This window comes from Pavona decussata, unplaced genomic scaffold (genome assembly GCF_977016875.1).
Source record: "Pavona decussata unplaced genomic scaffold, jaPavDecu1.1 SCAFFOLD_53, whole genome shotgun sequence".
Lineage (NCBI taxonomy): Eukaryota > Metazoa > Cnidaria > Anthozoa > Scleractinia > Agariciidae > Pavona > Pavona decussata.
Genome location: NW_028145475.1, coordinates 3973108 through 3990000, shown reverse-complemented (window position 1 = coordinate 3990000; position 16893 = coordinate 3973108). Strand labels below are relative to the sequence as shown.

Genomic DNA, 16893 nt, shown 5'->3' with positions numbered 1-16893 from the left:
ATTTTGAAAAACTAACTACAGCTCAGTTTGTTTCTCACTAGGGACTACCTATGAGCAAAATATGAACGAAATCGATTTTTTGACTTGTGCCACCACTTGGTCGATATTTGTGGAAAGCCGCTCTTAACTTTTTCTCTTTCAAGAGCCGGCTTAATACGAACACCAGGTAATAAGGGCATTAGGGCAATGTAAGAACAAATTGAGAACCACTCGGTTTCTCCGAAACAAGTGATCGAAGAGTTCCCAAAGATGACCGACTGTAACCGCCGTTTTAGAAGGCTGGTTATCGGCAAACCTACACAAGTTTGTCATGATTATAGGCGAGCATTCAGTCCGCAACCTGAACATATCAAATGAGTGCAAAAGCAAAGTTACAGAACAATATTTTGAGGAACTTGTAAGTTCTATCAAAGGCGTAGAACGTTTCTGGGAACCCAGTGCAAAGCCTAGTAGCCCCGCTATCGTAGCCATATCCCTCACATGCAAACGATCGAACTTCGTACTTTTGTAGTAACAGAGAAATGCCTTCCTTACCGTGACCGTCCTGTCCCTTCCAAAATATCCGGAGGAAGTCGTAGGCATTCGCTTTGAGTAACTAACTGGCTTGCTCTCGCTCGATCCCATGTTATGTAGCCAAGGAAGATCAACTACTGAAAAGGAAATTTGGAATTCGACAAAAACTCATTTAATAATGCAGTGTCACTCTCGAACAGGAAATTCCAGTATAAGAGGGCCTGCCCTGGCCTGTTTCATATTCAGTTGTCAATCAGCCATCAGAACGTAAACAACTGACAGAATGCATGGGCCTTTTTCTATGGGTTAGGATTTCCGAAATTTCCGTTTGTCAAATGAGACGGTGTTATCCACTTCAAAGGGCCAGTGTTCTTCCGAGGAATCAATAGAGTTTTAAGCTCATTTTCATAGTGTTAGGACACAGAATTTTCGACCAACTATATTTTAAGATTTAAAATACATGCAATAAACAAGTGGGCCAAAGTTCGTCATAAGACGGTCATGTGCCCAGCCCTTCATTTATTAATGTAACGTTACTTCATATAAAGAGCGGAAATAATGGAGATACCAGAGACCTTTGTGTCACGTTTCTGCGAAAAAAAAAAAAGGAAAAGAAAGCAGGAAAAACACTGGCTCTCAAAAGCTGTTGGGTGTCCTGTGGATTAAACCCCAATGTTAAAGTAACATCAATCTCGTACCCAGAGTCTTCAGGCTTTTTGGTCAGCGGGGCAACGCCGGGAAGACTCTGGGGACATCGAATTTTATCACCGCAGGATTTCTGCGGTAAAACAATGGAAACCGTTACGGAAGAGCCAATCAAAAAAATTGAATTTTTTCGATGTCCCCAGAGTCTTCCCGGCGTTGCCCCGCTGACCAAAAAGCCGGAAGACTCTGGTTACGAGATTGAAGTAACATGGGATAACTAGCGATGAAGTTTAGTGGTGTCAAACTCACCGACTGTTTTACACGGATAATGCAGTGGATTTACGTGACAAGAACTAAAATTCGATAGAGGGTTCTCGATCTGACATCCCCTTGTTCTTGGACAATCGGGACAAGCACTAGAATTTCAATGCCTCGAATTTCCCTGACAAGGACAAAGTCCAAATCAGGGAAAATACGGATCCTGAATTTCAGTGGAAGCGTTACGTATTCAGGGAGCACGCCACCTCCAAATATGTTCGTTTACCTCACGAATCAGTATGGGAGCATATATCCCCGAAGAATTTCAGGACCGCGACACACGTCAATTCACGTTGTGAAGCATACTTACAACAACCAAATTCTTCCGGGACACTTCAAAGTTCACAAGGTATACTGATGACCATTATAATTATACTGAACTAGATTACTTCCTGAAACTCAAAATACAACAGTTTTCGCACTGCTAATGACAATTTTGAAGATTGCAATGGCGGTTTGAGACTGAAGTAACACATACTAAAACATAACTCAACTATTGTGTAGAATTAAATAGGAAAAGGCTGTTGCTTAAGCCCATCCGATAACTGAATACAAAAGAACACATTCTTAAATGTCGCCTATGTAGAATAAAGACTACCACCACAAATTTGAATGTCTTAATATATCAGGGTTCATTTCGGTGGAGATATGTTCGGAAGGCCTCAAACGCCTCCGAAATTCGGTTTTAGTCGTATGGAAAACCTAAACTTTTCTTTGGAAAAATGTCAGCTCAAAATTTCGTAACACTAGTAAGGGAAAACTAATTCCTCTCGTGTATGTCGATAAAAATGCTAAAGAAAATCAAGCTAGCATTTTGCTAATCAAGTCGTTACACTGCCATGTATAGATAAAAAAAACTGCCGTCGATTTGTTTTTTTTTTTACGAACGGAAGTGGCTTAAAGTGCACCTAACAGCAGAATTTTTTTATTTGACAAAATAAATTTACTTTCTGTCTAAACTGTTCCAGCGAAAAAATTTTTTGAATTGGTTGAATCGTCGATTTCCTATGCGCTCTTGAAGTTGGGACTGTGTTGTTGCCAACCTCGTTCCCAGGGTCTCTTTTCTTCCCGCCCCAGCGAGAGAGAGAGAGAGAGAGACCCTGGGTGAACCTGGTCACGTGACAGCACACGACAAACTTCTCCCCAGTCGGGGTATACTCGCTCAATTATTTTAATCGCAAGAGTCGATCAGAGATTTTTAAGCGCAAAATGCGAGAGATTTGGCGCAGTTTCATGCCGTCTGCAAAAATCGTATATTAAGTACAATCTAGGGAATTTCAAACGATCAATGAAGCAGAGGTTGATCATAAACTCTACAACTCTACACTAGTTGAAACTGATTCCATGAATTGTACCAGAAATAGAATTTATTCAAGCTTAAACTGCGGTAATAAGTACATCTTTTGCTCTATAAAATGAAATGTAGTTCATAAAAAATCCTTTCAGTAACAGCATTATTAATAATTCATCACTCAAGAAAATATACATTCTTCTTGTTCAGTATTCTGTTTATTTACATGTAATTCGCGAAGCAAAATATTGAATATATATTTGGTCACCGATTTCCTGTGAATAAATACATTGTTTTCGATCACAATCAGCACTCTGAGCTCATTATTTTTCGTTTAACTACGTCTTAAAGTCAAGGACATGGGGAATAAACTAAGATGAAAAATACCTTTGAATTATATTCACACGCGGCTTGCTTCAGTCCGTTGGTATTTCTGAGCACTTCGCCTGCTCACATTCTATCGCCGAAAATTCTCGGTGTTCCATTCGGCAATACTAAAATTGATATTCTTTCCCATTTCACCCCATTTGGAGCTCTGCTAAAAGGCGTAAAGCCAGCGATACTTCTGTTCTAATCACCATGCCTGTTTAGGTTTTGACTCAAGCGTCCCCCATCGTCTGTCGGTTTCCCTCTGGCGTCCCGAAACGACTGTTTTTAGAACAATTTTTTTGGATTGACAACACTCTACCTGAGTGGAAGAAACGTGAACCTCTTCCAGGTCTTAAGTGAGTGTGCGATGTAGAAATGCTTGGTTGTAAAATCGCTTGTTGTCGTAAAGTTCGTAGCTGGCTTCTCCGTCCTTCTGAGAAAGCAACAACTGCATACTTTAGTACCCCTCCCTAACGGCTAATTGTGTCAAGCACCCAGATTTTGGGTGCCACGTGACCAGCTTCACCCAGGGTCTCTCTCTCTCTTTCTCGCTGGGGCGGGAAGAAGAGAGACCCTGGGAACGAGGTTGTGTTGTTGCACCACCGCGTTTTAGGAAGCCTGGGACGAGCGATGGTTATGACGTCACGCCAGGGACCACGCGATATCGATTGCGTCTCTTTTTCGGTTTATTTCTTTGCGATTTACTCCACATAGTCCGTTTCAGAATGTGTTCGTCTTCTTCTCTACGATTATTAGAAGAGTCCAAGGAGCCCGAAGAGTCTGAGGAGATCGAGGAGGATTTAGAAGATTCGGATGACTCCGAAATGAATTACATCTCCGAAATCGAAATGGACGCTTATCGACAAGAAGCTTCAGCAAGCGCAAACCCATTCGATAACAGCAACCTCGAAGAAGACCTGTTTTAATACGGATGAGCCTCGTGCCGACCCGGAATGGACAGCCAGATTCGAAACACTTGATATTGTTTCATCAGCAATACTTATTTTTCTAAACACTACAAATGTTAAGCTTTCGAAAGAGACCAAACTGAAACCATTTGGACAGGAATTCACAGAGACATGAATTTTTGAGTGTGATAGTTCTTTCTGTTGTGAATAAATTTTGCATTCGCAAGGTGCGGACACAAACAGCGCGCCTGGCGATTTCTTTTACAATTTCCATTCTACTTCGCTAACACTGTTTGATCTGTATACGCTTTCGAAAGAGACCAAAATGAAACCATTTGGACACGAATTCGCAGGTATGAATTTTCGAGTGTGATAGTTCTGTTTATTGTGAATTAATTCTGCGTTCGCGAGGGACGGACACAAAAAGCGCGCTCTGCGATTTCTTTTACAATTTCGATTTTACTTCGCTAAGACTGTTTGATCTGTATACTAGAACAGTTAAGTTATTTACTGGGTGATTTCTTTTTACTCGGCGAAAGGAATTGAAGTCAAAATAATACTTCAAAGTTACGAAGTCCCTAAGCGCTTTCGAAAAATTCGCCCGTTGTGACATTTTCTCTCGTGTTTACAAGGTGAAAAGCAGTTTTCTTTTATACATCGCATCAGGAATGTTCCTTTTTCTATCCAGTACTTGTCTTCAGCTTTCGAAAGAGACCAAAAAGGAAACCATTTGAATACGAATTCGCAGAGATATGAATTTTCGAGTGTGATAATTCTGTTTGTTGTGAATTAATTTTTCCTTAGCGAGGCGCGGACACAAACAGCGTGCTCGGCGATTTCTTTTATAATTCCGATTCTACTTCGCTAACACTGTTTGATCTGAATACTAGAACAATTTAGTTAATTGCTGGATGCTTTCTTTTTACTCTGCCAAGCGAATTGAAGTCAAAATAATTTTTCAGAAGTCTTTAAGCGCTTTCGAAAAATTCGCCCGCAGCGACATTTCCTCTGATGTTTTGAAGCTTAAAAACGTTTTTTCAGTAATATATATAGCGTATCACCAATACATCTTTTTCTAAACACTACAAGTGCTTTAAGACCTATAGAAACGAAAGTAAGACGAAAGGATCGAATGAAGGGAAGAAATTGGTTTCACAACATTGGATAATATACAAAGAATCGAAGATTTTCTCACCTTCCTATTGCTTCGGTCAGACTGAGGCACATCGACTGGGGCTCCAACGGCATGAATTGTTGGCCAGACAGTGAATCCCATCTCATCTTTTATTAAATGTGGCCAGGATGGTTTTACTTGGCCAGGTAAATTGTGGAACTGTCTTGTGAAACAGTCCTTCTCAAAATGAGCCCAGCAAATATAAGAATATTCCGTCGGTTCTCACTTCGCTCGCTTGAGTTCTGCAAAATCCACCCATCGTTTCTGTCTCTTCAAGGCAACGGGACGATCGTCACCATAATATGGTAGTAAATGGAGACCTATCCCCTTTTCTAGATTTGGTTCGTTTCCACAGCCTCCAACAACACATCGGGAAGGCATATTAGGTCATGTAATCACTGATGTAATTGCAAAACATGAGTAGAAAGACTGGAAAGCGAGAGAGCCTTCGTCCCTGGCGTGACGTCACAGAGCAGCTCGATCCATTCCCCGCCAAAACACGGCCGCGCAACAAAAATGGCGCGATTTTCAAACCTTCGCTGAAGCACCGAAAATCGAGGATTCAACCAAATCAAAAAATTTTTTCGCTGGAACACTTTAGAAAGAAAGTAGATTTATTTCGTCAAATAAAAAGATCTACTGTTAGGTGCACTTTAATGTTTTTGCTCAAGAAAGTGCACGCGTTAAATCTGATGTCAATTTGAACTCGTGGATATGCATTGCATATCAATAAAGTGAGGGAGTTGGCCTTGTCGAGGAAACAATCATTCCCTTTTCTCATCAAGGAAGGAAGCCTTGAAGCTAATCCCCCAATCTGCGTTCCACCTAGCAGCTGACAAACAAATTATTTGTTCCTTTAATTTATACCAGCAGTCTTGTGGAGGCAACTGTTGGGTTGCTAGGTTCTTACTATGCTTTTATGTTCAATTATCCTGTATGTCTAAATCATTTTTATTTATATTTGCAAAAGTGTATTTTGCAAATCAGTGATGGCAGCTGGAAGCTACCTGGATCTGTCATCACTTTCGAGACTGAAATTGATGGATTGCCCAAGCTTAACGTTTAAATAGCTCAGGATGAGAGATTAGGATGGGGGTATGTGTCACTGCTCAGGGTAGCATTTTCACCACTAAAGTGATTGTAAGTTTCTAGCTGATAGGATGCCACATTTTCAACACGATGGCTGCCTTCTGAGAAATTATTTTCCGTTATCATTAACAATTAGATTATGAGCTCGAGATTTCTATCGCGTGATAGTTGATGAGGGCGAAGCCCGAATCACCTATCACGGATAGAATTCGAGAGCGAATAATCTAATTGTTTTAGTATAAATCTACTAGTTGTTCAAAACTAAACAAGTAAATTATCTATATCCTCATCGCAGACACTTCGAAAACGCGACAAAGCGGCCGCCATTTTGTTGAAAACCGCTACTCACTATCTATCACAGAATAGATAGCGAGTAACGTAGCCAATCAGAGAACGGCATTCGTGAAAGAACACTAGTAGATTTATACTAAAATATGATGAAATGTTAGTAGACAAAGACAATGTCTTCCAGTATCATCAATCAAGCTTAAAACTCATTTGAGGATGACAGCTATAAAAGTATCCGAAGTGCATGTAGGTGTATGACTTAAAACATTGAGATTGTGTAATAATTTCAGTTTGGAAATTTAGAACAAATGCCTTGTCAACAGCCTATGTAATTAAGTAGAGGATCTCAGGAGCCACTGCATGGCACATACCCTTTATTTATAGTTACCCAGTGGTACATTCAACCATGTATTTTGCTGGTTTGAGAAATGTCAGTGGCTTATTCAGGTTGCCACAGTCAGGAAAAAACAGATTTTTTTCGAGGTACTCAGTCAGGGAAATTCTAAATTCTGTCTGAGAGTCAGTGAAAAGTCAAGGAATTTTACTTTTTTTGGTTTGCCACTAGGTTTGTGGAAAAGTTAATCCTTGTTGATAAATGTGTGCTTCAAAAAAATTCTATTAAGGAATTTATTTCTGTGGCTTCATTGCTGCCTTTATTGCCCAAGGATTTGTCTTGGATGGTCAGCGAAAATTGGTCTTTGGTCTGTGAAAAATTAGGAAAAGGTCAGGAACTTTTTTCTGTCCCAACGAGTGGCAACCCTAGTATGTCCATGTATGCTCTTTTTATAGTCATATAGAGCTTTTTCATTGAACAAATAATAATGTAGTTACAGTAGTACTAAACTTCCTGAAAGTTTCATGTACTCTTCCTTCTGAGTGGCATTTACTCGAAATAAAGTGTATTGTTGATGACATTCCCTTGAGTGATTTTACCCAATACGATGAGTCTAATTTACTCAAACAGTGCGTAACCTGACATTTTACTCAAAATAAGCTGTTATTGTGGATGCACTGCGATTTGGTGCTTTTACTTGTACTTTTTTTTTAGTAAAATTTACTCAAGTGTTGAGTTGTTTTACTCACACATGAGTTTTTTATTTTTCACTCATACCGTCGAGTACATTCTACTCAAAGCTTCAATTTACTCACTATTTGGTGTCATTGTGGATGAAACGTTTTACTCAATTTTTTTTCTTGGGGTCGGGGGGGGGGGGGGGTGGGTGGTTCAACTCGGCTTTTTTTGCCGAATGCGATAGCTAGTAAATCTGAGGAAAAACTGAAATTCCATTCCCTAAAACTTTCTGCAAGTTAAAGTTAAAGGGTACAAAACAATCTGGAAACACAGGGACGACATTTTATATTTTTAGTATTTTGCTGAAATGTTTCGTTGGGTGCCCCTGATATATCAAACCAAAGACTTCAATTCGTGTGACACATTTTTAATAATGTGAAATTAAACTACAAACGCTTAGATGTAAACTATAAACAGTTTGTGTTGGTTTTAACAACGCATCACCCTTAAAACAACAACTCAATTTGACGTTTTTTAATACTAATGTCAGTGTCAATTGAAACGAACAATCACGTTCCACCGCTTACTCATAGTTTTACTCGAATACTATCCTCTAAGAGGGTGACTAACACAAACTAAGCCATCATGGGTTTTCATCCGGTCAGGGCCAGCAGACCTCCAGAACCAATAAGTGGCAGAAACCTTCCCACAAACGAGACAAAGCGACCAACGGTATTGGTGGTCTTATTATATATGTAACGCGTAAACGTTTGCCGTACGCATCGACCATATATTTCGCCATCTGCACCTTTCTCGAAGACGTATTCCCAGTCTCCCTTCCCGGCCTTGATCACAAAATCTCTGCCCGGTATAGACAGGATGAAAGCAGCATTCTTCATGTCAGCTCCATCTTCCTGAGCATCTGGTATGAATGACCTTGCAGCACGAAGAATTTTTCTTGCTGTTTCAATCGAATTGTATTCTTCATAGGTGATTTCGTTGTCCTTGTAACGTCTCCAAGCGCTTCCTTCATTCCCGCATCGTCTAACTTCAACTTGTCCAATAGTTACTTTGTTGATTTCCTTGCACTTCATTACATCACGGTATTGCTGCAATGGATCATTAAATAAGAGAATAGTATATCTTTTCCCACCTACTTCTTTTTATTAAGATCTGTTCTCGTCCCTTTCAGTAGTGTGCTCTCATGTAAATAAGATCTTCTTATCTCGCCCATTAGAGGGCAGAAACTGGAAAACACCGTCAATTGTCGAACGAGCTCTGGAGGAAAATCTAGGCAACCCTGTGAAGGATACCTCGATCACAAGGTAGCAAACTAAGAGGACGCTCGGTAACTGAGGCTGGCCGCTTCATTTCTAAGAAAGACTTCATTTGCGGAACAACTGCGAACAAGGCCTTTTAAGGCACTGCTGTCGAAGTAACATATATGTTCGTGTGTTTGACTAGCCCTGCTGGAATGGCTCGTTGTATAAACCACTCAGCTACTGCGTATGCTGCGTTTGTTTGATCTGGACTTTAACGACGATTTAAATTTAACTACCTCTGCTATGTCGGTTTCCGGGAAAAATGGAATAGATTAAAGAGTTAAAGACGGGTTATGGAATCCCGCTTTACAAACAGTTGTTCTTGCCCCAGCTGAAAACTGATATTAATATTTTGACGTATAGTAGCCCGCTTACAAAGTAAGGACAACGAACCAGTTTTCTTCGAAACAAATGATCGAAGAGCTTCCAAAGCTAACAGTAAACGTCTGGAATTAAACAACGATTGTAGTTTAACTTAACTCGGCTATGTCGGTTTCTGGGAAAAACCGAAATAGAAAGCAATGGAAGTCCTGCTTTACAGACAGTTTTTCTTGCCCAGACTGAGAACTGATATTAATTTTTTCTCTTTCAAGAGCCTGCTTAAGACGAGCACCTATTAATAAGGGCAATGTAAGGAGAAATAAGAACCAGTTTCTCCGAAACAAGTAATCGAAGAGTTCCCAAAGCTGACCGATGGTAAACGACGGACGCTTGTTATGGGCAAACAAACACCAGTTTTTCATGATTATAGGCCAGCATTCACTCTGTTACCTGAACATATCAAATGTGTGCAAAAGCAAAGTTACATAACGATATTTTGAGGAACTTTATGAGGCCGATCGAAGGCGTGCAAGGCTTATAAGGAACGCAGTTCAAAGCCCGCTATCGTAGCCATATCCCTCTTATGCAAAACGACCCACGAACTTTACAATTTCTTAGTAACAGAGAAATGCTTTCCCCTTACCCTGACCATCCTGCCCCTTCCAAGGAACCCGGAGGAGGTTGTAGGCTTTCGCTTTGAGTGACTTACTTGCTTGCTCTCGCTCGATCCCATGTTATGTAGCCAAGTAAGATCAACTGCTAAAAAAACAAATTTGGAATTCGACAAAGATTCATTAATGCAGCCTTGCTCTCGACGGCATTTATTTAATACATAAGTAAACAGGAAATTCCGGTATAACAGGGCTTGTCCTGGCCTAGCGTCCCACGTAGTCGTTTTACCTCAGTTGGGAAAAAGACTGCTAGTCCTGCCCTGTCTCACATTCAGTTGTCAATCAAAAAGGTAAGAGCGTAAACAACTGACAGAATGCATGGGCCTTTTTCTATGGGCGCAATCCATTAGGCCAAAATTTCCGATTAGGATTTCCGAAATGTCTGTTCGTCAAATGGGACGGTATTTTTTCCCTTTAAAGGGCCAGTAATCGTCCCCGACGGATGTTTCTGTTCTTCCGAGGAATCGATAGAATTTGAAGTAATATATCAAACACGAGGAAGAGTGTTTCCTCCGATTTCCAAACACCGAGGTGTTTACAGCAACAACAACAACAACACTTTATTGAAACAGACAGTTACAAGCTGGTTATATACCTACCCGCAAATAGCTGAAGCTAGTCGAGGCGGGTAGGTATGTCTATACTAAACTTAATGCAAATAAATTTGGTGTATGCAAATTGACTAAAATAAAAGTTAAATAAGTAGTAAACAAACAAGTGACGCAAAAAGGATTCGCGAGCTGATAGAAATTAAAGGATTGTTACAAATTTACAAGCTTTTCATTATTTCAAGAATTGAAGAAGGTGTAAGGTAAGCGTTTTCTTTTTTTAAAATCGTGATTAGTATTTCATTTATTTGTTTTTTGAATAATTTTCTGTTGTCAGACTTTCTAATATTATCCGGTAAAGAATTCCATAGCCGTGCGCCAAATCGAGAAAATGAATTCTTTAGTTGATCAATACGTGAAGACATGATGTAAAATTTGTCGGCGGTTGCTGATCTGGTGTTGTAGGAATGTATATCTGTTTAAATAAATTTGAATATGAACAGGTGCTCGTTTGTTTTGGATATCATACATTAAACAGGAAACAGATTCGACCTAGAGAAAATGAACAGGTAAGATGTTAAGGTTTACGAAGTAAGGAATATCGTGTTCACTTTTTGTAGAAAAGTTCATCAAACGTCAGGAGCTCGTTTTTGTAGGAGAAGAAGCTTTTCTGAGTTAGACTGAGAAGCTTGACCCCACGAACTAATTTTAAACATGAGGTAGGGGGAAATAAGAGATTGATATCGCTTGACAAGAATAGAGAAGGGTACAAAATGTCTCAATTTAGCTATCATGCCAATGGCCTTGCTAATTTTTAGAGCAGTTAAATATATATGAACTTTCCAGTTTAGATTCATGTCAATGAGTATGCCAAGATATTTCACATGATCTTTACATTCTAATGTTGAATATGAAACTTTATCATTGTCGTAAATATTTATCGTTGGTTGATAAGGAAGTTTCTTTTCGTGTTTGGAAATAGAAGGAAACCCTCTTTCGAGTGTTTGATATTACTTCTCAAGCTATTGATAATTCTTGGAGAAATTGGAAGCAAAAGTTCACAAAATTTTATGATAATTAAGATCACATTTCTAAACTTCCTTCACGGTAGTGATTTGCTTTGTTTGGGCTTGATGAATTATTAACGAGTTTGAAAAGTTAACTTACATAATGTTAGGCCTCAGAATTTTCGACCAGCTTTATTTTGAGATTTAAAATACGTTCAATGAATAGTATCGATGCGATTGCAAAGAGCTTGTAGAAAGTATTCTAGATCATCTGTGGTGAAGTAGAGACACGCACTGCATTTTGTAAACAACGCCGAGCTAGTGCCAGGTTGCGTGGGTGTTTAATCCGGAAATGTTCCCAAATGGAACAGAAAATTCCCGGAGTATCCAAATTTCCGGGAAATAGGGCAAGGTTGTCCAAAATTTTCGAAATGAAATTTTCAAAAATTGCCGTTTCATTTGATTCCGTAGCGGAATTTCAGGAAATTTTGGTTGAATGGATGGCGCCCTGTGAAATTCGTTTAGTTTTCGGAATAAACCCTGTTATCCGAATAAAAAACCAAGCTCTTATTTTGCAGTGTGGTGATATTATGAAATCTTCTGGCAATTTTTTTCCGGGGCAACTTGAGTCAACAAGTTGCCACGACTGAACGTTGTTGAAATTTGCGTTTTACATCCAGAATGGGTGAGGTTAGGCTGACGCTGTTAGACCTGTTTTAACGGAACGGCTATTCTAGACTGTTCAATGTCCTTAAAATAAAGCAGGTAGCCTTTTGAGCACAATGAATAACCGGTCCAAAGTTCGTCATAAGACGGTCATGTTCCCAGTCCTTCATTTATTAATGTAACGTTACTACATGTGAAGAACGGAAATGATGGAGATACCTTTGTATGGAAAGACCTTTGCATCACGTTTCTGCGAAAAAGAAAAAGGAAAAGAAAGCAGGAAAAACACTGGTACTCAAGAACTGTTGGGAGTCCTGTGCACTAAACCCCAATAAGTAACAAGGGATAACTAGCGATGAAGTTCAGTGTCGAACTCACCGACTGTTCAGTGGGCGCGTCACGTGTTAGAGAGCACGCCACCTCCTACAGGGGCATGTATCGCCGAAGGATTTCAGGACCGCGACACACGTCTTTTCACGTTGTGAGGTAAATTTACAACAACCAAATTTTTCCTGGACACTTCAAAGTCCACAAGGTACACTGATGACCATTTTAATTATACTGAACTAGATTACTTCCTGAAACTCAAAATACAACAGTTTTCGCACTGCTAATGACAATTTTGAAGATTACAACGGCGGTTTCAGACTGAAGTGAATACAAAAGAACACATTCTTGAATGTCGCCTATGTAGAATAAAGACTACAACCACAAATTTGAATGTTTTAATATATCAGGGTTCATTTCGGTGGAGATGTGTTCGGAAGGCCTTAAACGCCTCCGAAATTCGGTTATAGTTGTATTGAACCGATCTAAACTTTTCTTTGGAAAAATGTCAGCTCAAAATTTCGTAACACTAGCAAGGGAAAACTAATTCCTCTCGTGTATGTTGATAAAAATGCTAAAGAAAGGTCGCCTAGCATTTTCCTAATCAAGTCGCTACACTGCCATGTATAGACCAAAGAAAACTGCCGTCGATTTTTTATATGATAACATGGAAAAATACGAACGGAAGTGGCTTAATGGTTTTGCTCAAGAAAGTGCGCGCGTTAAATCTGATGTCAATTTGAACTCGTGGATATGCAATCATATCAATATAGTGAGGGAGTTGGGCTTGTCAAGGGAACACCTACTCTCTTTTCTCATCAAGGAGGGAAGCCTTGAAATTAATCCCCCAGTCTGAGTTCCACCTAGCTGCTAACAAACAAATTATTTGTTCCTTTGTACCAGCAGTCTTGTGAATGCAACAGTTGGGTTGCTAGGTTCTTACTATGCCTTTATGTTCAATTATCCTGTATGTCTAAATCCTTTTCATTAGTATTTGCAAAAGTGTATTTTGCAATCAATGATAGCAGCTGGAAGCTACCTGGATGTGTTTCACTGCTCAGGGTAGCATTTTCACCACTGGAGTGATTGTAAGTTTCTAGCTGATAGGATGCCACATTTTCAACACAGTGGCTGCCTTTTGAGAAATTATTTTCCGTTATCAAATATGAGATAATGCTTGTAGACAAAGACAATGTCTTCCAGTGTCATCAATCAAGCTTAAAACTCATTAGAGGATGACAGCTGTAAAAAGTATCCAGTGTCAATTGAAACAAACAATCATGTTCTTAACCGCTTACTCATAATTTTAAGCGAATACTATCCTCTAAGAGGGTGAGCAACACAAACTAAGTCATGATGGGTTTTCATTCGGTCACTCCAGGGACCGAAAGCCTCCAGCGCCACCTAGTGACAACAAAGTGCCCACAAAAGAGTAAAAGCGACCAATGGTATTCGTAACCTTATTAGACCCGTAACGAAACCAATGTTGCCGTACGCATCGACCATATATTTCGCCATCTTCCTCTTCCTCGAAGACGTATTTCCGGTCTCCATAACCGGCCTTGATCACAATATCTCTGCCCGGTATAGACAGGATGAAAGCAGTATTCTTTATGTCAGCTCCATCTTCCTCAGCATCTGGTATAAATGACCTAGCGGCACGAAGAATTCTTCTTGTTGTTTCGATCGCCTTGTATTCTTCATAGGTGATTTCGTTGCCCTTGTAACATCACCAGGCGCTTCCTAATTCATTTCCACATCATCTGACTTCTTCTCGTCCAATAGCTACTTTACTGATTTCTTTTAATACTATCACATCAGAATAATTCTGCAATGGATCATCAAATAAAAAGGAACAATTCTTTTCCCACTTCCTTTTTTTATTAAGATCTGCACGTCTTCATATGTTCTTCATGTAAGTAAGATCTTCCTTATCTCGCCCATAAGGGAGGAGAAACTACGGGAGAGCACCGTAACTCCAACGAGCCTACCAAAAATTCTAAAAAGGGAAAATTTAGGAAAACCAGTAAGGGATACTCCGATGAGAAGATGACGAGAAGACGCTTCGTAACTGAGGGTCACTTAATTTCGAAGAAGAAAGACTCAGTACGTTTGTTTTGTGTTTGACCACCCTGAAAACGAATCGTTGCAACACTGTTTTTTTTTTAAGGTTTTGTTGCATGCTTGTTTGATGTTTAATGTTTAATGTTTAATAATGTTTTGCCAAGCTAGTGTATGTACAATATAAACGAGTAGGAACTGGAACTAGTCAAAATTCGCACGTGATCATTTGTAATCAGATTTCTCGAAGAGATTCTTGTTTTGAAAGTGACTCTCGAAGAAACTCTGGAACTATTACTTCTAAATGTAGCGGAATTTATCTTGTACGTCGTGACTAGCGGAATTCTCTCTCAAGGAATGTTATCATGTAATCTTCGAGTTTATCAAGTATTAAAGAGTTTGGTCAAATACAACATTTTGGTGCCGAGACCCGGGAATGAAAGCAAGGAGAACAGAGCGCGTGTGTTGTGTCCTTCACCATGTCGGATGTCAAAAAGAAAATTCTGGAGCGCTCAGGGTTCAGAGTTCACGTTCGTAAAGTTATGAACGATGTGAAGGAGTTACTCAACAAGGGTGATTTAGAAAGCGTCCAACTGAAGCTGAAATCACAAAAGATCAACCTGGGAAAACATCAGAAGGAAATTGCATTCCTTGATCAAGAAATCGCAGAATTATTGCAAGCCGACGCAATCGAAAAAGAAATCCTGGAGCGCTGCGGGTTTAACACGTCGTTACAAGAAACAATCTTATTGATAACCTCATGTTTGTCGTCTCCTAAACAGGAAGCGAATGATGTCGAAGAAACGGTAACATTGCCATCGGCGAATTTCCCTGCTCAAAATGGCGCGAAGGGCACAAACAAGGCAAAGCTACCGAAGCTCACGTTGCCTAAGTTTACAGGGGATGCTACAGAATGGACAACATTTTGGGACAGCTTTTCGTCCGCAATTCACACGAGTGAGGATCTGAATGAAGTCGACAAATTTCAAATCATTATTGGAGGGCGCTGCAGCCGAAACCATTTCTGGTTTACCTCTCACAAGCTCAAATTACAACCATGCGGTCGATCTCCTAAACAATCGGTTCGGAAGCAAACAAGTTATCATCTCTAAACACATCGAGATGTTAATGCAGCTACCGAAAGTGAGTGATACTGGTGATCTTAAAAAATTGCGGCAATTGTTGGACAAATCAAAGTCGGCTGTTCGAAGTTTGCAAGGAATTGGAATTTCCATTGACACATACGGAACATTCCTAACCCCAGTGATCATGGCGAAAATTCCTCAAGAGTCGCGTTTGATTTTGAGTCGTGGTATGAGCGACGAGTGGGACCTCGACACATTATTAAAGTCGTTTGCAGAGGAGTTACAGATATGAGAAAGGTGTGCTCTCGGTCCAGTGACTGATCAGTCGAAAACGAAGGAAAAACGAGAGTTTGGATATGGATTACGGTTTGGTCAAAACAAGAGACCCCCCACGTCGTCGACACTTGTTTCATACAACGACAGGCCTCAACAACATAAGGAAATGTGGTGTACTTTCTGCAGTGGACCGCATCCTTCGGCAAGATGCGCTGTTGTTACGGAGCCAGAAGCGAAGAAAAGAATTCTGCGCCAAAAGGGGCGATGTTTTGGTTGTTTGAGGAGTGGTCATGTGAGCCGAGATTGCCAAGCGAGATGTTATCGTTGTGGCGGGAAACATCATGTATCGCTATGCGGCGTGCAAAACGTTTCACCACAGTTCACGCAAACAAGAAGAACCAATCAGGAACAAACTGTGAATACAAATTTGTATTTCACTCAAGATGTTAAGAATAATTCTGTTTTGCTGCAAACTGCCAGAGCTAGGGTCGGAAATCCTAATGGAGAAAATTCTTGCCATGTGAGGGTTCTATTTGATTCATGTTCTCAAACGTCTTACATAAGTACACGGTTGAGGAGCAAGTTAAGCCTGCCCTCATTTGGAAGTGAAACTGTTCTGATAAAAACGTTTGGAAAAAATGAAGCCTCGTTGAAGAAATGTGACATTGTTCAATTTGCACTGGAATGCCAAGATCAGTTGAAAGTGTTTCTCAATGCTTATGACGTTGAACTGATTTGTGGACCCATAGCCAACCAGACCATTGAGATTGCACAGCAAAATTACCCTCATCTACAAGGCTTACCCCTTGCTGACTATTCCCGTGGCGATGAAGATCTTGAAGTAGATATTATGATTGGTGCTGATTATTACTGGTCCATTGTCCAGAACCATGTGGTACGGGGGGAGTCGCATGGACCTGTAGCGGTTCGTACAAGGCTGGGTTATATTTTTAGTGGTCCTATTAACATAGCAGGTGCATTGCAGAGCTCATCAAGTGTTAA

General features: G+C 40.1%; 2 protein-coding genes across 3 annotated transcripts in view; both read right to left on the bottom strand.

Annotated features, from left to right (window-relative positions):
* The window catches only part of LOC146480575 (uncharacterized), a 9331-nt gene extending 8613 nt beyond the window's left edge, over positions 1–718 (bottom strand). The window contains exon 1 of the mRNA XM_085109765.1: positions 535–718. Within this exon, the coding sequence (XP_084965891.1) occupies positions 535–624 (90 nt within the window). The 5' untranslated portion in view covers positions 625–718. The remainder of the gene's footprint in view (positions 1–534) is intronic.
* LOC146480574 (uncharacterized) overlaps positions 1–16893 on the bottom strand; it is a 49088-nt gene that overhangs the window by 23114 nt on the left and 9081 nt on the right. The window contains exons 1-2 of one of the 2 annotated variants that reach the window (XM_085109806.1): positions 9894–10049; positions 7966–8716 (exon numbers count right to left, since the gene is read on the bottom strand). In XM_085109806.1, coding sequence (XP_084965932.1) covers positions 8261–8716; positions 9894–9983 — 546 coding nt within the window. In that variant the 5' untranslated portion in view covers positions 9984–10049 and the 3' untranslated portion in view covers positions 7966–8260. Of the gene's footprint in view, positions 1–7965; positions 8717–9893; positions 10050–16893 lie in introns of those variants that run through there. The other variant, XM_085109805.1, reaches the window with a different exon arrangement.